This window comes from Abramis brama (genome assembly GCF_963993115.1).
Source record: "Abramis brama genome assembly, chromosome: 17".
NCBI classification, from domain to species: domain Eukaryota; kingdom Metazoa; phylum Chordata; class Actinopteri; order Cypriniformes; family Leuciscidae; genus Abramis; species Abramis brama.
This window is the reverse complement of record NC_139979.1, coordinates 22,888,433-22,914,646: the sequence shown is the minus strand read 5'-3', so window position 1 is coordinate 22,914,646 and position 26,214 is coordinate 22,888,433. Positions and strand designations below refer to the sequence as shown.

Sequence of the window (26,214 nt, the reverse complement as noted above, 5' to 3'; positions counted from 1 at the left end):
GCAAATCGAGTCCTCAGGGGCCTGTCGCTGCCAGAACTGCACCGCTCTGGGCTCGTTCTTCAGATGAAGCTCTTACACAGTGACGACAGATAGTGGAAAAGTGTGTTTGGGTGTGTAAGCGGGTGTGTAGGTGTGTGGGTGAGAGGGTAAATGGGAGTGACAGGCTTAGTTTCGGACATTCATGTAGCCTACGTCAAAAAGTGGGCGAGCGGTCACATATAATCTATCGGAAAAATGTAATCGCTCACTTGTCGACTCAAGAGACAGCCATGTTTTTGTCATGTTAACCGAAATTTAAATGAATCAGAATTTTGGTCTTGTTTTCCAGGTAAATATCCTCAAAAAATAAAGATATATTTTCTTGGGTAGCAAAATTGTAATTTGTTTTCACGTAATTCTATCGATCTTCACTGGAAAATAAAAATACTAAAAACATTTAAAGGTGCAGTCTGTAAGAATGACAACTAGTGGTCGAAATGGGTACTGCAGTCCAATTCAAAATATCAGAGATGGTTGTTTCTCCCGCCACCTGCTCCTCAGACTGAACGGCGCTCACACGGGTTGCCAGTTTGAGCACCGCAACAGGAACGATCACAATGGACAATGAAAATTGGCAAATTGGCAACGTGCAGTATCACAGACCAAAACAAAAACAAACATTCCAGCCTGGAAACGCACATTTCAAAGTAAAATAACTGGCTGTAGAAGTGTTTTTCAGAGAAACGAGTATGTTAACTTAGCATGTTTCCACAATATATGCAAACATATTATGGTATTTTTATGCTTTAGTAGAGTGAAAAAGTTACATACAGCACCATTAATGCAGTATTCACATTCACAACATGGCCCCCCTCCCCCAGGTGCTAATCTTAGTGACAGGTTCCTTTGGTTTTCATACAATGGACCAAATATAATGCTCTTTTTAAATGGAGCATTTGAAACTTGCTAGTCATATTGCTAATAAATACCATTTCCCCCCATTTTTCTACACAGAGACTGAAAGCTGCCCTTGCCCACCATCCAGGGGGCATGGCGAACGGCAGCATGAACTCCATGGGTCATATGATGGAGATGATGCCATCGCGGCAGGATCAGGCCGGGCACCACCACCTGCACTCTCACCCTCACCAGCACATGCAGGGCCCGCCTCACGGATACCCACACCATGCCCACCACCACCACCCCAGCCACGCACAGAGCGCCCATCACCACCCACAGAGCCACGGGCACCACAACTCCCACCCGCCCCACCTTCACCCTGCACACGGACACCAGACCTCCCCGCACCAACCCATGCACTCCGCTGCTTCACAGGTACTGAACTGGGTTGAGATGCATTCGTTGAGGTTTTAATGCTGTAATATTTACAAGTACAAGTGATGTACAAGGGATTGATGAGTTCAGCTGAATTGAACTTACTCAAATTTGGGATGAACTGATTTCAGCAGAGTCATGTCTAATAAATAATTATATAAAAAAAAAAGTTAAACTAGGGCCAAGTTGTGAACATCTGGCGTAAAATGAATATTCAAAAACACTGTACATTAAAAATACCATTACTTGAATACACCTCTTTAATAATAAGTATAATTATACATTTTTATAATATAAATATATTATAATTATACGTTTTTGAGTGGTACAATTGTCTTGATATCATAATAAATAAAAAGGCTGACATTATTAAAAGAAGTTTAGAATAATTTTTTTACATTTATTTATTAAAAATAAATGTTTTTTTTTAAGGGTTATTTATATTTAGAATATATAAGTAAAAATGTTTGTCTGCCAAATCAAAGTCATGTGGTGCGACCAACATACATACTGCATCCGAAATTGCATACTTCCCTAATATATATAGTAGGCGAAAAACAGTATGTGACAAAAAAAAAAGTATGTCTGAATTCACAATATTCATAAAAGAGTAGGCAAAAAGTACCCAGATGACGTACTTCTTCTGGCGAGATTCTGAAATGTGCATTCATTGGACACTTTACTATCCCATGAGGCCACAGGAGAGGATTTGTGAATGACAGTGAAGCGACGCAACTGAGGCTGGTAGGTCACATGATAATGACAACATGGCGAATGTAGTACGTCCAGATTACATTCATACGACACACACTCATACTATATAAAACATACTTTTTTAGCAGTAATAGCGTAATTACTTATTCAAAATAAGTGCCTAGTCAAGAGAGTATGCGATTTCCGATGCAGACTCACAGAAAAAAACATAAAACAGGAAATTATATCACAGAGAGACCCCTGCAGACTCGTGTGTGTGTGTCGAGGTCAATAAATCTCTTAATATATTAGATAATTTGACCTCATTATGAAAACGCAATGTTAGTTCAGGTTGTAAAATCCTCAAAAACTTTATCAATTAATAATTCATGAAGTATTTTTATCTTGGAAAATGTATTTAAAAACTTCTCTAATAATAATGTATTTAATGTTGTAAAGTAAACGTAATGCAAAACAGTATGTTATGTTTGACTTGCACCACATTACATTTTTGTTGAAAATGATGTAAAAGTTTTTCAATATCATATCAAATCGAGTACGTTTCTAAGAAAATGAAACGTGTTTACACTAGATTTCTAAAAGATCTTTTCTTTATTTATCGTTTACTCTCTTATTTATATGAACCTTCAGGTCTGGACATGACTGAATCCATCTTTTTGTGATTCAGAAAGTCTGCCTTAATGTATTATTAAGCCAAAGAAGGGGCCCTGTATACATACAAACCATCAAAGCCACTGCATTTTCCATCGCCTCCAGAAACCTGTAATGATCTGAAGACGGCAAACATGGCAACTGCCAAGCATATGTCAAAGAAGCTTTTTGTGGGCCATGTGCGCTGGTAGTGGCCCTGTTTCTCAGGGTGTCGTAGAGCATTGGTCCGAGTGGAAAACTGGGCCCTGACACCTCTTTATGAGGGTGGGGCAGCCTGTAAATCAGACTGCTGTTTCTCACACCCAGACGTCCATCATAGGGCCGTAGGGCCACGTGTACAGGGCACATGTTGTTTTAAAGAAAACTCCCAGACAGGAAGTTTCTGGCTGGAGAGGTCTGAACGAGGAGAATGTTTGGCAGGTGATTGGCCGGCAGCCAGGTCTATGAATATGAATATGATGCCTCGGGAGAGAATGTAACTTCAGACTCTTTTTTTTTTTTTTTTTTTTACAGTTATCTCCGGCTGCGCAGCACATGCAGCCGACGCAGACCCTTCAGTCCCCGCCGCCCAGCGGAGGTCGTCGCAGGCGGGTCATGGACGAAGACCCTGACGAGCGCAGACGGAAGTTCCTGGAGAGGAATCGCGCGGCCGCCACACGCTGCAGACAGAAGAGGAAAGTGTGGGTGATGTCGCTAGAAAAGAAAGCCGAGGAGCTCACCCAAACCAACATGCAGTTGCAGGTCAGCATCACTCATTCGCACACTTCTCCTCAGCTGAAGGCCTCGGTTCTTAAGCGTTAAAACGCACTTCACTTTGGAACACACACTGAGATGTATTTCACGCCTGGCGTCATATTTCACTCGGTATTAGCTTACTCTAGACCACAGAAGCTCATAAACACCCTTCATATGACAGCTGAAGCTACTGTAGATGGAGAGCAGACGGGGACGGCTGTGAGGAGGGAAGGGTCAATGGGTTATTGAGGTCTATAGAGTAACCAGAGCACAGCCCAGCTGCAACTGAATGTGTGGTTTGTAGGCCAGTAAAACCTCTGAGCATCACGGGACATTTCGAGGTTTCCATTTGAACGCGTCCATTTAGGCTCTCAATAGACCTTGAATCTGCATAGAGGTTTACCTGAAAGATTGATGCCGTGTGGATATTCATGTAAGTCTATTTTTGGAGGATGTGTTGAGTACATCCTGCATTGCCCACAACTTAAACCAGCCTAAACTGGTTTTCAGCATGGATGTTTCAGGTGTTTTAGTTGGTCGGCCAGCCGGTCTCCCATTCTAACCACATGACACGTGTCCAAAGCCCCTCTAAAACCTGGAAACCAGAACAGCCTGACCATCTTTGGGTGGTCTTTCTCCATCATGCCACATCATTCACTCTCTGCTCTTCTCTGACCTGAGCATTACCCTGTCTTGCCCCGGGACAAAATAGTGAATATTTGCTGGTTGCACGTTTGTGTGGTTTGAGTCTTTCAATTAACACCACCAGTCTTTCAACTTTAACCACTAGGCAACAACACCGTCTAATCAAAAGTTCCTACTAGGGCTAGGTGATCTAAGAATACTTCTGATATATTTAAAATATATTTTGTTGACAACTTTGTGAATATTGCAAAGAGTTTAATTCGTTTTTAATTACATTTTGTGATTCATCTTGGTCTCATGACTTGAATCAGTTCAAACTGTCTGTTTTAGAAAATCAGTTCAAGACAGAGTCATTGGCATAGTGACTCAGAAATGTTCACTGATATATTTACAGTAAAATACAGTAAAAACAGTAAGTATGCTGACTTTTCAGCAGTCATTACTTTTGAGTTTTTTCAGGAACTGTTTTTTAACATTATAAATGTCACTTTTGGTCAGTTTAATGTATCCATGCTGAATAAAAGTTTTAAAAAAAGAAAACGGTTGGATGACATTTAGGAAAAAATATGTAGGCAAATATTTCTGTTTATTCTGATGTATACAGTAGCTGTACTGGAGCATATAAATGAAAACATAAAATCATATTCTTCTTTTTATTTAGTAAACAAATATGAAGAAACACATGCCTTTATTGTTGCAATGTTTACTGTATTTTGCATCTTGCATCTTGCATTAAACAATACAAATTAAATTAGCTTTAACTGAAATGAAGGTTCCTCTGATTGAAAAAAATAAATAAATGTAATCCAAGCAATATACCTCAGTATATATTTATATATATTATATAGTCAAAAGGCTGAGAAATATTGAGATACAATTTAACCCAGCCCTAGTTCCCACCAACAATAGAACAAAACATGTTAAATGTGTTTGTTTTTCTTTGTTATTGCATAGTTTGACGAGATGGGACAGAATGCTCATAGACACCCTGGCACTCCCATAATCCCACTGTTCAGGCTTGTTTGGTCTTTTGGGAAATATTCACCCCACAGTCACAAACATGGTACCTGTCAAAGCGAGGATTCTTCTCCACCAAGCATCCCTGAAACGCTGCCATATATTCATATTGGTTCTGCTTAATCGTTTAATCAAATTCAAGAACACTGTATGATCAGATGCTCGTGTTTCCCACAATGGTAATTGCAGAGAATTCACCGCCTGTTCATTATGAGGTTTTCTAATGAGACCCAGACTTGTCTAGCCTTTAATTTAGTGTGTCTGCTGGGAGGTTTGACGTGAAGCTGCCAATACAGCCACCAGAGACCTTTTTTCCAACATGTTTGTCATAATTATGTTAAGTATTGTATGGTTTATGACAAAAACAAAACATCATAAACATGTGTGACTTTGTTTAGATTTGTTTGCATACTAAGGAAGGAACCAAAGGGGTTAGCTCTCACAAACGTGATTTCCCCAACATGGCTTGAATTTAATTTTAAACTATGAAGGCATTTCAACGGACAGTAATTCTTAAGCAGTCAAATCCAGGCCAGGCTGTATCCAGGAAACTTGTGCTTTGTGAAATATACATGTTTTTAATCTGTGGAATAATGAGGGACATTTAGTTTTGCTTTAACGTTATGTTGCTACACACCAAAAAAACACCATTGTTTTATGTCTGTTGCCAGAGTGTATGATTGGATTGGATATTTCACTGGCAACAAGTTATTGAATTCCTGTAAACACTGAGGGACTTTTTGTGAGTGTTTGATATTATCATTGTGTTTGTTGGCAGAGCGAGGTCACCATGCTAAAGAATGAGGTGACACAACTGAAACAGCTGTTATTGACACATAAGGACTGTCCCATCACCACCATGCAGAAAGAGTCTCAAGGTTACCTCAGTGAGTACTATCACGCACACACACGGCCAGGGGTGACATTACGTTATAACAGATTTATATTGTTTGTAGGACACACCCACTGATATAGATACTTGTGACATTTTTGAAATGTATGGAGGCTGTCACTCCCTGGTTACAGGGGAGGGGAAAACACATTCATTTTCTCAGTCACTGAACCTGTTGTGGTGTTTATAATGCAGGAAATAGATATATTGTTTCCATTTTCACTTTGAAGTACAGTAAATGCCTTTAGGTAATGTGCCCTGCCTGTCTTTCTAAACTTCCAAATTCATCAATAATACAAGATGTGAATATTTAAATATTCATCTAAGTGTGGCGTTTATTATCTTTACATTATTATTCAGTCTTCTCATGGGAAAGATAAATCACAAATGAGATCTCTTTATTGATCTCTATACTGTTTTATTTTCTAGACAGCAAATAGAAAGATACAGATGGATGGATGGATGGATGGATGGATGGATGGACAGACAGATAGACATATGGATGGATGGACAAATAGACATATGGATGTATGGATGGAGACAGACAAATAGATGGATGGATGGACAGATAGACATATGGGTGGATGGAATGGATGGATGGATGGATGGATGGATGGATGGATGGATGGATGGATGGATGGACAAACATACTGATGGATGTAAGGATGGATGGATACATTAAGTGTTGGACACGGATGAATGGATGGATGGATGGATGGATGGATACAGGGATAGACAGACATATGGATGGATGGACAGATAGAAAATTCTACAGATGGATGGATGGAAGGAAGGAAGGACAGATGGACAGCAATACAGATGGATAGATAGACATATGGATGGAAGGATGAATGGATTGATGGATGGATTGAGTGATGAACAGATGTGACTGGCAGACTGACGGATATGGACAGATGTCAGACAGCTGGACGCACACACACACACACACATCTTCATCTCTCTTCTTGTCCCTCAGGTCCAGAGAGCAGTCCGGCAGGGAGTCCCACCCCTGTAACCCAGCAGCAAGTCATCCAGCACAATACCATCACCACCTCCAGCACGGGACCCAATCACCGCACAGATATTAACCCCATCCACTAGAGACTCGACCCCCTGACGACACCCCATCCCCCTTTACACGCTGGACATCCCGACTGCAAACTCTGGACAGACACACACCTCTGTGCCTCTGTGGCAGCTTTTTCGTCTGTTTGTAATTTGTAAATGTAAACTGATTACCATTTTGTTTAGTTCTGTGTGTTTTATGTTAATCGGGCATAATTCATCGGGCACCATCTCGCTTGTCAAGAACATCACTGATGGGTTGTTACATCTGCTACATCTGTTCCTGGATTACTACTGGACAACTGCCTTTACAAATGGCAAGATTCAGATAGCTGGAGAGCTTTTGCTATGAATTTTCCATTGCCAAAAAGATCTTGTCCTTTCGTTTCTGTTTATTGTAATAACAACTACTCTCACATTCCCCTTTTTATCTAATTCAAAAGGATAAATTAGGAAGGGCAGTCTCCAACAGGGAATTCGTAATGAAAGTAACCTGAAGCAATATTAATCTGATTGTGTTCACTTGCTCATTCTGACCAGAATTTAGATCCGATTAAGTTCAACCTATTGGCTCCTTTCATTTCAGATTTCATTTCAAAAGTTATCTTTTTAAAACGAAACAGCTTTGACTCCTTCGCTGGTACAGATCATGTAAATGGAATGCATTTATCAAGCTCACACAGGCTCCTGTGAGCATATGCCTCGCTGAACGTGTGTGAGATTTCAGAGTATTCCCAAAGTGTTGAGATCACAGCTGCAATCATGTAGCACCAGGAAAACATCTAACTTGGCATTTAAGTCTGAATGTTTTAGAAGATGCCATCAGCTGTTTCATTTTAAGATGGTGCAACTTCTGGTCAGATTTACCCCTGGTCCTCATTAGTTTGCACACTTCTTTTACTGGCAGTCCTTTCAGTGTCTGTTTCGGATCAGAGAGTGGACTAAGTATTATGCACATTCTTGAGTACATTTTTATATATGTAATATACTCATAGATGGGCCTTCCAACCCTGTCCAAAATGCTCCTCAAGTGCGTCTTGCACCAGAATAATGCCATGGAAAACTTTTGGAAGGATTTTGCTTCACCTGAGGCTATGGAAAACTTCCACGTGAGCCAAATGAGTTGTTAAATGCTACTTTACATCAGCTTTCATTTTGGCTCAAAGTATTGTTTAGATCTTCCTCAGGCATTCTGACTGTGAGATCAAATTAATTTAATAGGATTTATTGTGATAGGATATATTTTGATACATCCCAGTTTAAAGTTCTGGTTTGTTTGCTGCCTAGGAAATCATGAGGCTTCCTTCTTGACATGGACCAAGGTCAATTCTGCACTTGAATATAGTCCCTACGAAACTGTCAAACCCCTAAAGGTTCTGGAAATGTGCTGTTGAATTGGAGATGTTAGTATACAGCCAGCATCTTACTGTAAGGGGCCGTTCACAAAAGAACACGTTCTTGCGTTTAAAACGCTGGATTAAGCTTGAAAGGCTTGGAAAAGAATGCAGGTTTTCGAGACGCATTTTTGAAAGTTGAACTGCTTACAACTTGACGCGGCATCGAGTATCTGTGTAGCAGATGTTTACACTGAAAAATAAAGGGTGCGTCTCAATCAGCTCCCAAGTTTAGTAGTCAGGGCACTGATCGGGGAGTCTACCATTTTAAGGGCCACTTCCAGTTCACTGGAATGTTCACTCCCTAAAAGAAGCCCCCAATGCACCACAAAAGCCAGGGAGCATCAATGGTCCCTTACCGGAAAATATGTCAAATTTTCTGAAGCGCAAAACATACACATCATGACACGCAACAGAAGATTCTGTACTTTTAAAAGATATCAGTCCTTCTGTTGATAAATAACAGTGGTGGCGTTTTAAAATGCAAGTATATTGTCGGAAATGTCCCAATGTGTATTAAGTCAGGGTTCTTAACAGTGCCCGAATTTGTGCAGACAACATATACTTATTCACAACCTAGGGAGCTGATTGCCTAGACAGCAACATAGTGTAACAGAGTACCAGTTGTGGGCCGGATCTGGGCCGACACTATGTTGCTGTCTGGGTGAGATGCACCCAAATATATGCAGCGCAGTGGAGCGTGAAAACGCGTTCTGTGTGAACCGGCCCTAATAATGACATTCCAATGTGTACTTGTGCCCTTTGTGTAATTTTAAGGGATGCGTGTGCAAAGTCCCGTATACCTCATGAGTGTATGATGGACTGTAAGATGGCCCATTAGATTTTGGATGGATAGATTTTCACTTACATGAAATCCTAAATCCTTTTAAGGCTGTGACAAACCAAACTGGCATCAACGAACTAGCGGCGACAAAAGCCGAAATTGTTTTCGCCTTGCGTCTGCCGCTTGAACACACCGCAAAGACTACAGCCAACGGCCAACTAGTATGTACGTTCTGTGAGAGGAAACTTTCCATAGCAGCAGTTGGCAGTCTGTATTCGTCATTCAAAAAGGGAAACCGGAACAAGGACTGCTGAAATACAAACCGCTTGCTTACCATTTTGAAATATGAATCATGTTGATCACTTTCTTCATTCCAGACGGTCATGTTTTTATGAAAATATTTGCATATTGGAATGCGAATTTACATGATGTAAAATAAGAAGAGCCTTCTGTGTGTGCACTCTTGACTTTGTCAAGTATCTTCTCGGGCACTGGTTCCCTAAGCCGAACAGCCAATTAAGAGTGATCTATTTCACCGACTGCCCTACACAGATTCCGCATGCTCAATCGGCCACAAATCCGCCGATGGGGTCCAACTAAAAACTTGGTATGTTACGGCCTTTAGTCCTGTTGTTCTTGTTTAACTGCAAATAATGATGCAATTTGGTCCTATTTTGTTTTTCTCTGCTGCGAAAATGAAGCATTTTACTATTTCTTCGCAGGTACTGATGTAGACCGATCTAGACACTGCTTTCCAAATGTCACTATGTGCCTGAATATGTCTTAAATACTCACATAGCGAAGAATGTCAGCCCTTAGTAATACCTTTATCAGTACATTTATTTTCAATTCAGGTTGAACTTTAAGGCCTTGACGTTGTTCAACTTTTTTTGTAATGACTAATTACTAGTGTTTTAATGCAGACACTGTTTTGTTTTTGGACTCCTTTTGGTGTTTATGGACTCTTTTACCTTCTTCAACCAAGGAGGCCTGTGATGAGAACACAGGCCAGCTGGACATGTATTAGCATTATGCGGAGAGATGCACCAAAATGTTTCCCCTCTGCCGAAAAAGGGCCTTTCTTCCAGCAGCTAAGCTCAGAACTTTGTTTCATGTTTTTCACAGTTTGTAGAGGATATTTCATCCCTCCTAAATGGAACATATTGATTCCCACCGCCTTTCCTCGCAGCACTGTGTTTGGAACATGAGCGTGCAAAACGACCTCCACATTGAGAGGTGGAAATCTTGTAGCTGTCTATGCACTTTGACCTCTGCGCAGCAGAGGATGGAATAGCCATATAGAAGACTCAGCGATTCCCAGTTCCCACACCAGCGAGAGCCAGCCACTGTCAGTCTATGGAGCAATGCAACTTGTGTGGGCTTACCGGAATGGAGCCCGGAATGGGTCGCCCAAAGAAGGACACGATTTAAACCCTGAAGGCTTGGGTTTGGCGGGCGTTCAGTACGGTGCTCCTGTAGCTTTAAGACTTTAAATTGTCCCTATAGAGAAAGCCTGTTTTTCACACTGTGAAATGGGTGACATCAAGGTGAACTGGAAACATGATTGTGCTTTTATTGTTGATTTTGTTGGACCTTTCGGTAGATTGGTTGTTTCCCAACATCTCAAAAGGATAGTTCACCCAAAAATGAACATCATTCTCTCATCATTTACTCGCCCTCATGTCGTTTCAAAACTCCTATAATTACCTTTATTCTGCACAACACATTTTTAAGAATGTCAGTACAATGAAAGTCAATGGGGTCCAAACGTTTCAAGGTCCAAAAAGGACATAAAGGTAGTGTAAAAGTAATCCAAACTTTAGCGATATGATTACTTTGTATGATGAATAGAGTGACATAAAAGTGCTTATTCACTCTCAAATCAAATCAAAACATTGATCAACTCATACTGTTACAGAGCCCAAATCAAATATTGCGACGCGGCAGTAACATCAAACCTTATTGGTTCTTGTGTCATGACATCATGTGGCTCACAAGAACCAATGAGGTTTGATATTACTGATGTGCCAACATATTTAATAAATTATTTGATATTTACTACCTTTATGCCCTTTTTGAAGCTTTAAACATTTGGACCCCATTGACTTTCATAGACAAAAACCACTGAGACATTCTACAAAATATGTTCTTTTGTCTTCTGCAGATAAAAGTCAGTCTGGAACAGCACAAGCGTGTGTAATGGTGCGGTTACAGTTTTTTCTGCTAAATGAAGAAATGTAAATTTCAATAGAAATCTATAGGAATTTTGCATGTGTTCTGGAAATCCCCCACACTGATGATTCGCCACGTTGACTAACACAAAACTGCTTGGATTGAAATTGTCAATAGCCTAGAGATCAGAAGTCAATAAACAATGGACCTTTTTTGCCTGCAAAATTTCGCTGATGTGATGATAGATTTTTTTTTGGGTGAACTATCCCTTTAAGTAACACAAGCCACCATTCAATGTTCTTTTGTGCATGTAGCATCATAATCTGGTTTCAAATGGGATTCAGATGACCACATGAGGTGCGAGTTTCAATGTTTTTGGATTGTGAGCTTGAAGGTTAACTTGAGATCTGTGTATGCATGTATTTTCACTCCCATTGTCATCTCAGACCTCACACAAGTTTTGCATTGTTTAGCCCAACATTATGATGTAATAATATGGTGGGAGGGGCCTGCTAAACAGCAGTTTGCATCTTCATAGAGGACTGAAAACAGTTGCATTATATTTCATCTCCTGCGTCTTTACATTTCAAAGCAAGGTGGTCAGGAGCGTGTCTACGCAGGGCCACGTCATCTCTTACCCAAGCAACATAACATACAACACATTGAACTGGAAATATTTCAGTTGCTCTCACTGAGTAACAGACATTAATCTCAAATTGTTGATTTGGCACCAGTCCTTGTTAGGATGGGTGGATGGATGACTTTTGTAATAGCATTCTTATAAAACGGAGGGAGATTTTGCGTGTGTGCCTGGGTATATGTGTGCTTTTGTGTGCATAGTTTTTTTTTTTTTTTTTTAGGTGGAGGACAATGAATACACATTAATAAAACTATAATTGTATCATTGCAACAAAACTATAAATATTGTATAAATTCTCATTAATTTTTGTAATCTTGTTCCTGTAATGCAACCACCTTTCTTTTTGAAAGGAGTACATGTTTGGTACTTGTTTGTAAATAATGTTTGCATAGCACTTGCCGTCTTCAAATGTTCGCCTGTTCATTTTCGGAGCTGAAACATTGTAATGTTTGTTACGCATATTGAATTCATGAATTCACACACGCTTGCATAACTTTGTATATTTTATATGTTTATTAATGCCTTGAACAGTTTGTGTTTATGCAAATGTACAGATGTGAGATCACAACAGCTATATTACAATATGAAAATAAAGCACTTGTTCTGTAACAAAGCCAATTCATGATTTTGTCACTTACAAAAAAACTGCAGCTTGTGTGTGTATATATATATATATATATTCTACATACACACACAGTCAAATTGTCATAATATATATTGCACAGTATTTGTCATATTCTTAATTATTCAAAATTTGTGACTGTATTTATACACATTACATATTGCAATTTAAAGTAGCAAATAACATACAAAAATATTTTATTCAATATTTATGCACTAAAAATTATTTGATCATTTAATATACTAAAGACCTCTGGTTGACAGTTTTGGTGAACATAAAATACTTAATTTATTCAAAATATATACATCAAGAACCTATATGCTACACCATGTTGATAATCGATTATATTAATGGGTCATAAAAAGCAAACATGCTTGACATGAAATGAAGCCCTGTTGTGAGTGAGGGCAGAATTATGCAAATATATTAAATTACCTGCATAATAATTAGAAAGTAAGCCTTAAAATGCTATTATATTCCTAGGATGAGAAATATTTTAATATTGAAAAATGTCAGGATATTTCAATACAGTTGACACACTGAATGACACCAGTGATGTTAAATAGTAACACACACTGGTGCAAATTACAATTTATATAGATTACAATATAGAAACAATAACATTATTCCAATTTATGAGTGTGCCATTTACTTATTGTAATGTATGAATTAATGAATGTAATGTATGTGTTTATATATATATATAAAATTTGTATAATAACAATAATTATTATTGTAATTGTTAGTATTATTATTTTTATAAAATGTAATTACCTGATTTTCAAAAGACTCAATCTAGTAATGTTTGAATTAAATGGTTGCAAAAATGTTTTTATAAAAACCTTAAACTTATGGTCAACAACCAGGTATGTACAAATTGACATAAAGAACAAAGTAAAATCTCGCATGAAGTAGTCTAATACAAGCGCCATATACATTTTTAACCGCATTCGTTTCGTTTTATACAGTCAGCTGTCGCCCCCTGTAGGACACACAGATGAAATGCTGTCAAAAATACGGAGGAAACAAATGACAGAGACAATTTATTACACAGAGAGTTAATTAAATATAAATGCTTTTCATTTTACGGAATGTTGTGGTACTTATTTTTGTAATACAAAACTTATTTTATTAATACCACTCCTAATACAAAATGAATAGGCTTCCTGTGGAAGTAGGTCATACCTTTCTTAAATGTTTACCTCGGTCTCATTTCCTCTGTGGTTTTGTTCTCTCATCTCCTGTGTGCACTGAAGCGCATACGGCTTTTGTTCTACAGTCCATTACAATAAAGCTACTGAAATAGTCTCACCATTATTATTATTATTATTTTACTAGTTATGGAAATGCAATGGATGGCAAATTTGAACATGAAGCATCAGAAAAGTATAGCTAGATAACATCAACTAAAAGTACTGCTCATACAGAATAGATAAAAACATCCATTTGGGTTCAAAAAGACAAGACAAAAAGTAGTACACTATACTCAAATCATGCTTTAATCAAACAATTACCATGTACAATAAAACCATACACTTTACACACAGACCAATAAAAATATAACCCTGAACCCTTTCTTCATTACAGCACACAAACGATTGCATTAAAATTACACTACTGAACATGGATTCATTTAGTGATCAATTTACATTCTAGTTGCTCTTAGTGCATCAATGTGATGAGAATCCATCTGTAGAAAGGAATTTGTCAATCATGACAAATGATCTCTCTGGTTGGTCATAAGGCAAAATGTGCCCGCCTCCCCTGACAATTACCTGAAGAGAAGAAAACAGAGAGGAATTCACTATCAGCCAGCTTTCTATTGTATTTCTGAAATACATTCATGTATTTCTACAACATTAGCTGATGCCAAATAATTACAGTAATATAATTTAATTATAGCAAGTAATATTTATTAAAATAATAATATGCCGAATTGAACAGCACATATTTTACACAATATTTAAAAACAATATACTGTATATTTGTATATTATCTACCAATAAAGCTGCAAGAAGATTTTGAAACTTACAATGGGTATGGCTGCCAGCCGATGCCAATAATTTCAAAATTAATCAGCCAAATATATTATATAATATTATATTATATTATATTATATTGATCTACCAATACTGCAAAACCTCACCTGAAAGAACTCATTCACTTGTCGTACGTAACCTGCCACTTCAGTATCACTGGGCTGGACCTTCCAGGGGAAGCGCATCGTTTTTTTGTACTCGTCCGCTCCAGACCAGCTCACGGTGGGCAGGAAGAGCTCAGTCAGAGGGGCCGCAACGATGACATCAAGCTGTCCACTATAGATCAACACCTGAGTACACAAACAAATCAGTCCCACAGTTCAATCCAAAGTGGGAATTACTCCAGAAAAGGACATGTGAAGACCCAAATGCTATGCTACAAAATGATTTGACAAGTATGATATCGACAGGGTGTATCTAAGAGCTTGTCCTTTTTACAGATATGGGGTCTAATAAATTTGATTTCAAGGGACACTACATTAACAATACAAGTAATTCAATTAACCAAACACAGGGCAAAACATTTACCAACTTTACACAGGCAGGTGGATCATATAGTGTGTTATAATTCCAAATATTAAATTTACTTCAACAAATGATTCCCCTGTGAAATACTTCATCAAACTATAGGCATGCACTAATATAAAAAATCTGGCTAATAACGATAATCTGATTGTTATACTCATGTTTTAGTCGATATTAAAAAGCTGGTCACACTTTAGATTAGGGTCCAATTCTCACTATTAACTAACTATGAACTGAGACTTCAATAAACTCCTAATTACTAGTTATTAATAGATAGTAAAGTAGTTGTTAAGTTTAGGAATTGGGTAGGATTAGGGGATGTAGAATACGGTCAAAAAAAAAGGAAAAAGGCATTAATATGTGCTTTGTAAGTACTAATAAACAGCCAATATCCTAGTAATATGCATACTATTAACCAGCTAGTTAATAGTGAGAATTGGACCCTAAACTAAAGTGTTACCAAAATTCTATATCATTTTATCTATATATAAACAGATTAATTATCCATTTAACAATTAAAAAACATAACACTAAAACCTAAAATCAACCTTTTGAAATGGCACATTTAAACATAGTGTGCCAAACCATGTGAAACCTTTACTGATTTATACATACAGTAGTCAACATTTGAAGTGACTACTCGTTGAAGAATACTCATTCTCGTCTTAGGACAACTTTGATTAACTTTTTTGATCCACTTCAAATGTTGACTACTGCAGTAAAAGCCAGACTAATTTTTATATTGTTAGTAATATTTCACCTAATTGTGGGCCACCAAATAACTTTGATCTTCATATTATCCTATATCATACTATGAGATATAAAAGCCTAATGTATCAAATATGATATTAAACAAAAAAAATGCATATGCATATAGACTTTAAAAATTTTTTTTTATCTAAAGGTCAATATAAAACTCCCAAACCAAATTGTTTCCTCACTCTATAGTTGTCCATGAGGACGCCCAACCAGGGCTTGATGGACTTCATGACATCCTGAAGCAGGTGCTTCTCAACCTCTGAGCCGTCATTAAACGTAAGATTCCCGACGTGGATTGAACGTCGAACATCTGGTAGAGTCACAAATGCAGAAAAATACTCCTGATCTGGAGGTTCCTATTTAGAACAGAACAACAAGAAGAAACATCAACTAGCCATTCAAATCAAGACCACCCAATCCCCACCGTTTGCTTGTAATAAAATATGCTGGTACCTGACACTGCATGTAGTTGTAGTAGTTGGTGCAGCCAGTGACGTTTTGGAAGTATGAGGGATAAGGAACAAGATCACCATTCAGTAAGCTGTCAAACACCTGAAGGACAGATGAGATGCTTTCAGAACTGATGAATTAAGAAGCCCGAAATGACTAAATATATCGTGGAGAGGATTTAAAGTGTCTATCATTAGAGATTTTGATATATTGTTTATACCGTGGCACATAAATGATCAGCGTATCCCAGTACTACTTAAAGTTATTGACACTGTATAGTGATAAAGAAACTTGCATGGATGATAAAATAAATAGTGGAAAGTGCATGACGCTAAAAAGTGTTAAAGGAATAGTAAAATTAAGTCATGAGACTATTCTAGACTGTTATATTTTTGATATTGTCTAGTCAGGATCTCAGAATTTTCCACTGGTTTCGACACAAACTTCAGAGAACATTTTGTGGTAGAATGTTAGGCCTAAAGGAGAAGTAAGGTTAGATGTTAGAGTTATGATTAGTTTGATATACAGTTTACTATTTTATTCATTAAAAAATCCATCACAGGTCCATCGACTGTTTGGTTACCGACATTCTTCAAAATATCTTTTGTGTTCAGCAGAAGAAGGAAATTCATACAGGTTTGAAACAACTTGAGGGTGAGTAAATGACGACAGAATATTCATTTTTAAGTGAACTATTTCCTTTAAGTGCAATAAGCCATGAAAAACTAACTCAATGCATTAGTCGCTGACTGTCACACACCCGAAGCAGCTTCTCTCAGACAGCACGCAATCCCGATTTCAACTCTCTTTCGCAGCTTATTGCACTTGAATGCTCAAATAAACACAAAATTATGTCAAAATGGCCATTGTATGGATCATTCACTTAAACACAGTCGTTTATATCTTAAGTGAATGTAAACAGTAGGGTGTAAACCATGTTTTGATTGGATGGTTTGCTATTGCTGTGATGTCATGTGAGTGACAGGTTGTCCGTTTTATATATATGAAATGGTCAACTTTGATTTCCTGGTGACTTTAATGTTAATCAAACATCAAAAGAAAGAGAAAAATCACTCACTGCTCTTGGCTGAATAAGATTTAATTCATACTGTGAAGACTGTGCAGTGTTTTATTTTTACATTTGATTATTCAATTTCTGTAGTATTTCTTACTATATGTTAAAAACATTGCTTATTCTTAATATTTCAGATTTATTGTTATCGTGAAATAAAATTTCTCATATGGTGAAATATGATTTTGGTCACATCCTGAACGCTGACTCTCACCTCAAAGGCCTCCACCCATCTCTGCTGCTGGATGAGTTTGACTCCTGCATCCGTCTGCATCTTCACATACTGCCTCTGCAGTTCATCCACGAGACCCGTCTGATAGAGGAAATCTGAATATCCTCCCAGCATCTGAGACAGAGAGGATCGACGAGATTAAAGTCTGCACATGAACAACAGTCAAAGTCAAATTTATTTGTATAGCATATTTCACAATACACAGTACACTGTTTCAAAGCAGCTTTACCAAAAGTCACTCTTGCTCACTCACTCACTCGCACACACGCACACACACACACTCTGCTCACTCACTCACTCACGCACACACACACACACACTCTCTCTCTCTTGACGGAACCCGTCGTGGAGGACCGAAAAAAAATTAAACATGCTAGTCTTTTTATCGTGATGTCGTGAAGCATCGCAGACTTTCGCAGTAGCCTAGGTTGTCGCCCACTATGACACACTATACGAGATGAAACGATCAAATCTTGCGTCCCGACGCCCATTGTAGTTGACCCTACGTCAAACGGATCGTGCCAAAATCGGACTAAAATCGTGTAATCTGAACCTCTCTTAACGTTCCAGAAACGTCGTGGGCACGTCCTCAAAAGTCGCTAGTTTATCCCATGGAGAACGTTGTAGAGACGTGGTACATGGTCACCAGATAACTTTTAAGAAAATTGCATTACAAGTATTATCCTCCTAGTGATATGCCATTTGGATATTATATGGAACACTTACATAATTCATCAAAGATTTTATTAAGTTATCTGGGATAAACTAGCGACGTCTTTTGAGGACGTGCCCACGACGTTTCTGGAACGTTAGCCAAGATTCTCGAAAATGGAACTTAACCACTACGTCCTCACAACGTTGTCATAAATATAAACATTATATAGGCCTATACAACATATACATACATATATATATATATATATATATATATATATATATATATATATATATATATATATATATATTTTTATATATATATATTTTTTTTTTTTTTTTAATTAAGGAGGTTGAGTGTTTGTATAAAATATAAAAAATAATTATAAAAGTGCCACTTCACGTGGAGGAGTGGCATTTCGCACATGTGAGCGGGTCCAAGAACTTCCAAATGAGTTTTAAATTCATGAGATTTTTATTCATTTAGCCTAATGTGTTCTAGATGTTTATTAATGTAAATGCGCTTGACTGCGTGAGTGCGTGCGCGTCGAGTAGCTTTCAAACCCTGGAGCGGTGCAGAGTTGCCATGGAAACGGCGCAGCAAATACAACAGACAAGCAGCAAACTCCCTCTCTCGCTGTTGTTTTCACTGCTTTCAGGTGAGTTTACTCTCAAAAAAAAAAAAAAAAACTAAATTTAACTAAAATTAACTATTAGGCTGGTTTAACTGGTTTAATTGGGATAAAATTCTCTAAAACATCAATATTACTAAATAATAGATGCATGAGATTACATTCATAAAAAGAAAACAATGTATTTCCTTACAGCGAGAGTGTCAGACAACGCGTTATATTCGCAGTTCAGCCGCAGGTTGACTGGATTGAGCGCCCAGCAAAAGCGTCAGTGAGCAACCAGTCTGATCACGGCCATTTGACTGGTTTAATTGGGATAACTGGCCCCAAAACATCAATCATACAAAAGAATGAATGCATGAGATTCCATTCATAAAAAGAAAACAATGTATTTCCTTACAGCGAGAGTGTAAGACAACGCGTTATACTCGCAGTTCAGCCGCGGCTAAGTTAAGCAACCAGTCTGATCACGGCCATTTGACTGGTTTAATTGAGATAAAATTCTCTAAAACATCAATCATACAAAAGAACAATCATATCAACAGATGCATAATAAATGAGCTAGAGAGGGAGGAACACAAAAACTGCCAAAAATCTGTGGTTTCTGAAACTTGCCAAAGGCAGACTGCCAGACAACTAGCCAGCCACTGACAGGTCACGTGATATGACAGAATCAGACTGGCAGCTGCCAACCAGCCACTGACAGGTCACGTGACATGCCAGTGGTGGCTCCTGCCAGCCAGCTGAAGATTGAACCCCCACTCTAAAAATGTGTCATTTCTTTGATGGAATTGCTTTCAAAACAACCCCCCCCAACCACCGCCAGTAGTTGGTCCATTACCACCGCGGTGGTAAAAAAAACTGCCACCGTCACAGCCCTAAATATAATAAGATAACCTTGTTTGAAATACTACACTGACTGGGTTAAATAGAATTGCATTACTAAAAAGAGATTAATATACAATTTTCATTGACTAAATGTCATCAGATTTCATTGTGGATAATTCTGACTAAAATAAGACTAAAATGCTCAGACTTTTAGTCGACTGAAACCTGACTAGACTAAAAAGAGTATGAATGTGACTAAAACTAATAAAAACTAAAAATTACAGCTTGATACAAAGACTAGACTAAAACTAAATTAAAAAACAACCACTAGTAGTGACAACCGCATTTACAAAAATTTGACGCATTTACAAAAATTAACAAACTGGTTGTTAATGACGCATTTAAATGAACGTTAGGGATGCGTCTCTCTCTGTATGCGCAGTGCAAGAAAATCCCAGTGAAAGAGATACATGGCTTGACTCATTTGTGTAGCCAGATCTTGCTAGAAAAGAAGAAAAAAAACGCAAATAAGAACAAGCCCATAATAAATCGAACTAAATTTAAATGCTTTATATTGAATATATATATATATATATATATATATATATATATATATATATATATATATATATATATATATATATATATATATATATATATATATATATAGACTAAAATTTCATGACCCGCATTTGCCCATATGTTAACTCTATAAGCTTCATTGCTTTATGAGCCCTAAAATGCTTATAATAAGAGGACATGGCATCACTTCAAGAGAGCGCTATGCAAAGCAACCTTCCAATCACCACAATTTTGGGAGCGAGTCGTGTTCCATACACACATGGATCGATAATTTAGGGTACACACTCCCACATTTAAATGCGGTTGTCACTACTGGAACTTTACAGCGTGTACGTGGTGTGATGGATTTTAATGAATCAACTAACATTTGTTTTTCTTGCAGGAACAACATGCATATGCTTTTAATGTTTCCAAACTCTTTGGGGAAAAACTTGTGACTTTGACTGTATGTGTATAAATACAGAAAGGGGAAGTGAAACTAGACAGTCTGTTAGAATCTTGTGATTAACAAATGAAGTCATCATTAAAACAGAGTTTGCTTGTGCCAGTAGCCACTTTCCGACCGGAGGAACCTTTTCACAGTTCCTAGAACTATTGGCTAAAGTACCCGCAGGAACTAAGAACGATATTAGTTCTAGGAACTCCATTTAGAGGAACTAATTTAGGTCCTACTTCAGAGTAGGGTCTAAACCAGCACCATAGGAACTACCCGTGACGTTAGTGTTCGCTGATTGATCGAACGCACGCAGAACACCAGCACCCGCCATTTTTAAAACAGCTAGAATGTAAACACACAGATTATAGCCTATATATTTACTCCATAAACTATACAAACATGGAAAACAGTGATAGATGGGTCTCTAAACCTTTATGCTGAAGAGAAAATCCAACGCAACTTTGAGGGGACCAAGTCAAACATGATTATGTTTATCTGCCCAGCTAGCAACACTGGACATCAACCACACGGCATAGGCTAATAACCTTTTTTTCATATACTGTCTACTTTCTATAACAGTTCTATCTAATAACATATTAAATAGTACTGTTAGACAGATCGCTAACTAATAAACACAGAGAATGCGAGCATTGTTTGCTCTGGCGTTCTCAGCGCTGCCAAAATAAAGGTCCATCGTGCTGTCAAAATAAAAGTCGCCGTGCTTGCGTCACTCCCTTACCCCTCCTACCAGTTCCTATGGCCACTTGGCCAGTGCGAACGCAAACAGCAAAGCCGAGTTTGGGGGAGAGTAGTTCTTAGAACTGTTTAGAAGTGGACAGTTCCTAGAACTAAGTTCCTGTAACTACTTGGTCAGAAAGCGCCTAGTGACAGAGGAAAAAGGTTGGGGCTTTTGAACCAATCATATTGAAGGTGACGTGTTAGTCTTATTTGTTTTCTCGATTCTATAAAAACTGTTGTATCTGTATTTTACAGTGGGATTCTCAATGGAATTTGTCTGAGATCCTCCGGCCTTGCTTCTTGGGAGAGATTCCCTGAGGATTCCACTTGATTCAAGCATTTAAAGGACATTTGCAGGTCTGTTTGTCAATTTATTCCTGCGCAGGAAGCTAGTTTAGGAAGCTAGTTTAGGAAGTAAGTTAGTTTAGGGGAACAAGTTAAGACTTATTGAGTGGGGACGTCGATTTGGAGACGAGACCCAGATACTGAGTGGGGATGCCAATTTGTAGACGAGACCCAGATAGTTAGGTTTAGGGAAAAATCCACTACAGTGGCTACTATTATGTTTAAAATGCCTTTAGAGCAAGTTCAGTGCAATAGTTCTTCTGTACATCATAATTATCAGGAATGTGATGTGTTTTAAAGGAAATATCCTTTTCATTTACCAGCTCAGGGTCACACAGACCATCTCCAATGGCCACTCCTTTGAAGTTGATCTGCACTTTGGCGGAAGGATTGTTCTTGTGGATGTAGTAGCCAATCGCTGGAACATACTTTCCTGCATATGACTATGGGTTTAAAATGTTAAATAATGTAAACAACACACTGTTTTGACTGTATAAGAGAGTAGGATTCTAATTGTTACAATCCAAAATGAGGTCCCTTTCCTCACCTCGCCTGTAGCGTAGAACGGATTAGACTGGAACTCACTGAATATCTGGAAGAATTGAGTCAGGGCACTGAAAAAAAAAAAAAAAAAAAAAAACAGTAATATATATCACATGCATCTCACATTGTCTTAGATATACAGTCATTTTTTTGCCATTGTACCTATACAAGTCTCTGCCCACATCATCCTGATTTTGGGCAAATCCTCGGTCGTCCTCAGTGAAACTCCATCCTGTCCCAACCTGAGAAATAAACCACAAACAAGCATTTCAGATCAATAATTAACTGAAACCTAAAGACACTGGTCACATGTACTGTACGAGTATATTTGCAGTAGGGCTGTCAATAAAATGCGATTTATCTAGTTTAATCAGTTCTGTATTAAAGATTCTGTGTGGATGACACTCAGAACAGAACGTGTATCCTATATAAAGACAGATTTATGCAGCAATACTCTTTAATCATCTCACTTTCAGAAAAAAAATGATATATATATACTATAATTAATATACAAAAAATGACAAAAGAGCTCCGTTTGTTAAACATCCCATCAGATTTTAATTTATGAATACATTATCAAAAGAAATCTTTCATAAAAATCACACAGAACAGAATAAAACAGCCCTAATTTACAGACATATCTATTTGAGTCTAATATAATGAATACACTGAACTCACCGGGTTGTCGATGTAGAGAACCGAGTACCGTGATGTCCAGGGGAAATCTCTATAACCCACTGCAGAAAGACAGTAAAGGGTCAGACCATGCAATCTTTAGAAGGAAATTTTATATATCGAAATCAAAAGTGATTATAAAACATTAAAAGAACAGGGTTTCTTTATTAAAGTGCCCCTATAATGCTTTTTTGTTATATTACATTTCATCTAGTGTGTTATATAGGGGTTTGTGAATGTAAAAGGTCTGCAAAGTATCAAAGGTCAAAGTGCAAGATAAATGGAGTTAATGGCATCACCCAAAAGAAAGAACTGATTCTGAACTGCCTGAAATGAGTCGTCAGCAATTCCAGCCTTACTTCCTTTGTAACACATTTGCATAATGCAAGCCTATGATCTTCATTGACTGCCTGTGAACAACATCCACTCTGACCCGCCTTCAAACACTGTAGTTGTAGTTGAGGCCTGGAAGAGTTCGTTTCGTGTTGTCGACATTTCAAGAAGACGCTGTTAGCAAATCCGGTACAGTAAAATGGACGGCATCGTTACGGTTCATAGTTCATAGCATACTGTTGATAGTGCTGAGGAAACCTCCGGAGCTGAAATTCAGATATGGTAATTAACGTTTCGTTCCCAACACACACTGTAAGCGGTAGACCAATTACAACAGACAGGGCCATCTGACCAATCAGAGCAGAGAAGACTCTCGGAAAGGAGACACTGTTTCAGAAACTGTGAGAACAGAGGTGATGCTGTAATGTATATTATGAGAAAGTTAACATGTTTTTTGACCTTGGGTGCATAAACATTGTATGAGACCTTCAAACCAAAATTAGGAAGGAACCTTTAAAATAGCACAATAGGGGCACTTTAAACAAAACAATCCCTTATGGCCTAAGAACATCTATAATTGAATGTGCATAAGACAGAAACAACATGCCATTAAGCTCCAACATATTGGAACACAAAACAGAGATGTTTGAACTCACATGTGAGGTTCTTATGTACAAAATATGGGCCGTGCTCCACAAACAAGCCGAACATAGAGGAGCCTCCAGGTCCTCCCTGCAGCCACAGCAGCACCGGAGCCGTCTCTGGTCTCTCCTAAACAGAGAAGAACATGCAGCAATACATGAGTGTGCAGTGAGTCAACATCTGTAACATCACAGTGAATCAGAAAAATTCTGTGGACTGTGTAATTTGTTGTGAATGTGAACAACCCCTGAAAACACCTGACTCGAGTGATGCCAACTGACGCAGAAGAGGCGGTCAGCAGATCGGTCTTATCTTTAGTGCTGTTTGCGTGCAGTGTAACAAAACCGAGTGTATAACATGATATTACCTGGGCAGGGAAGAACCAGAAGAAAAGGTTACTGTTGTAGGTCTTGTTCACAGTGAGATATCCTGAGAAACTCTTGACATTGGCTCCAGGAAGGGGTCCCACCAAACTAAGTTTTTTGGCTGCATATTCACAAAACATAAATGAATTCGTATTAGCATGCAGGTCAGAAAGATCAGTGAATAATGATAGCAGTTAGCAAGTGATAGCAAGGACATTATTTATAAGAAATTATGAAAGATTTGCCCACATAAACTTTAATCAAAATAATTCCTCTCTTTCTTGTACTGACATCTCTTCACACATACCTTCTTCTATCTTTCCTTGATCCAGATAGGGGGTGAGCATCAGAGGTTTGCCCGGGTCAACTCCAAAATGTGACCCGCTCACACGGCGTGATTTGCGGCAGAAGAAGGAGGAACATCCACGGGAGCAGACAGACTCCAGGACAGCCCAGAGGAACAGCAGCCTCAGCGTTTGCTTCAGCATCATAGGCATTTAAGTTTAACTGCAGACAACACTGAAATATGACACGGGATCAATGATCAAGCATGATATTAAAAGGGTCATATTACCTGCTCCCTGTCTTTACATGTCTAAACATATCAGACGAAAGAAGCAAATCCAGATCTCAAGTCAGATCAACTTACAAATGCGACACGAGTTACATAAGAACATAACAGAAAATGTGCAGCAGAAACTGTAAATGTGATAAGCTGTTAAGAGTTGCTATCAAATCATACGTGCTAATTCAAATACATCTATTCCTCATCATCAATAATAATAGTTACCTTGAGTCCAAATGGCAGCCAGAAATCCAGAAACAGTTTGCATCGGCATGAATCTGAACTGAAGTCAGGTTGTTGTCACATGACTATATGGGCGCTGTGTCATGTGATCGCAGTGAACCAGGAACTTCAGTCGAGAACATTGACCCCTAGAGGACCATTTGAGAGAAGCAGTCCCCAACACACATACCAGCTTTCCCAAAATATTCAGTAATGCATATGTTATGCTAGGTCTCACACAAGTGAATATTTCTTAGGGTTGCTTTATTTTTAAAAGTCATTTCCTGACCACAAAAAGTCACTGAACGTGTCTACTGCTATAGAACACAAGTTGAACTTTTCTTCAAAAACAGAGCATGTTGTCACACTATTTTTAGAATGGAACCTGTCATTAAAATGTCTATTATGGACTTCTGAGGGGAATCTAACCAAATATAATATATATATATATATATATATATATATATATATATATATATATATAAACATTGTAAAACAATATGAAACAAAAACAATTCATTAAACAGAAAAAAAAACTTATTTTGACCATTTTGTCGGTCGAAATAAATAAACTGTATAAATTCACAACATTCAAAATACATGTAGGTTAGTACTTGCCCCAATAAAACTTGCCCTGACCTGACATTTATGAAAAAGCACCCTTGTGTAACAAGTCACTGCTCACTTGAGAAGCATGTAATCCTAACCTTTGGGAAGAGCCGAGCCATAACTTTATAATGTCACAGCACACATAAGAGATGATTCTGGCCTGTCTGTCTTGACATTGTCGACTGTATCAAACAATTAAAAACATGCAACAATGTCATAAGTTTGGCCAATACGTTGTGGTAAATATTAGAGTAATTCATTTTAAATATTAAATCATTGTAATGGCCAAAATGTAATTTTTAGCTGTGTCTAACATTGCATAT

General features: G+C 38.0%; 2 protein-coding genes across 4 annotated transcripts in view; one reads left to right on the top strand and one right to left on the bottom strand.

The window, feature by feature from the left end:
* creb5b (cAMP responsive element binding protein 5b) overlaps window positions 1–12,733 on the top strand; it is a 74,154-nt gene extending 61,421 nt beyond the window's left edge. For 2 of the 3 annotated variants that reach the window (XM_084089520.1, XM_084089522.1), the window contains 4 exons: window positions 994–1,314; window positions 3,193–3,420; window positions 5,855–5,963; window positions 6,945–12,733. In XM_084089520.1, coding sequence (XP_083945646.1) covers window positions 994–1,314; window positions 3,193–3,420; window positions 5,855–5,963; window positions 6,945–7,069 — 783 coding nt within the window. In that variant the 3' untranslated portion in view covers window positions 7,070–12,733. Of the gene's footprint in view, window positions 1–993; window positions 1,315–3,192; window positions 3,421–5,854; window positions 5,964–6,397; window positions 6,417–6,944 lie in introns of those variants that run through there. The other variant, XM_084089521.1, reaches the window with a different exon arrangement.
* A 1,388-nt stretch (window positions 12,734–14,121) lies between these two features.
* On the bottom strand, window positions 14,122–25,386 carry cpvl (carboxypeptidase vitellogenic like). The gene is made up of 13 exons (XM_084089816.1): window positions 25,286–25,386; window positions 24,803–25,014; window positions 24,498–24,616; window positions 24,145–24,259; window positions 23,159–23,217; window positions 22,643–22,722; window positions 22,485–22,551; window positions 22,258–22,380; window positions 17,705–17,836; window positions 16,422–16,520; window positions 16,151–16,324; window positions 14,792–14,974; window positions 14,122–14,420 (listed from the first exon to the last, which is right to left on the bottom strand). Exons 2-13 carry the CDS (start codon window positions 24,990–24,992, stop codon window positions 14,316–14,318), a joined length of 1,446 nt encoding a protein of 481 aa, XP_083945942.1. The 5' UTR covers window positions 24,993–25,014; window positions 25,286–25,386; the 3' UTR covers window positions 14,122–14,315.
* Window positions 25,387–26,214: the final 828 nt, after the last annotated feature.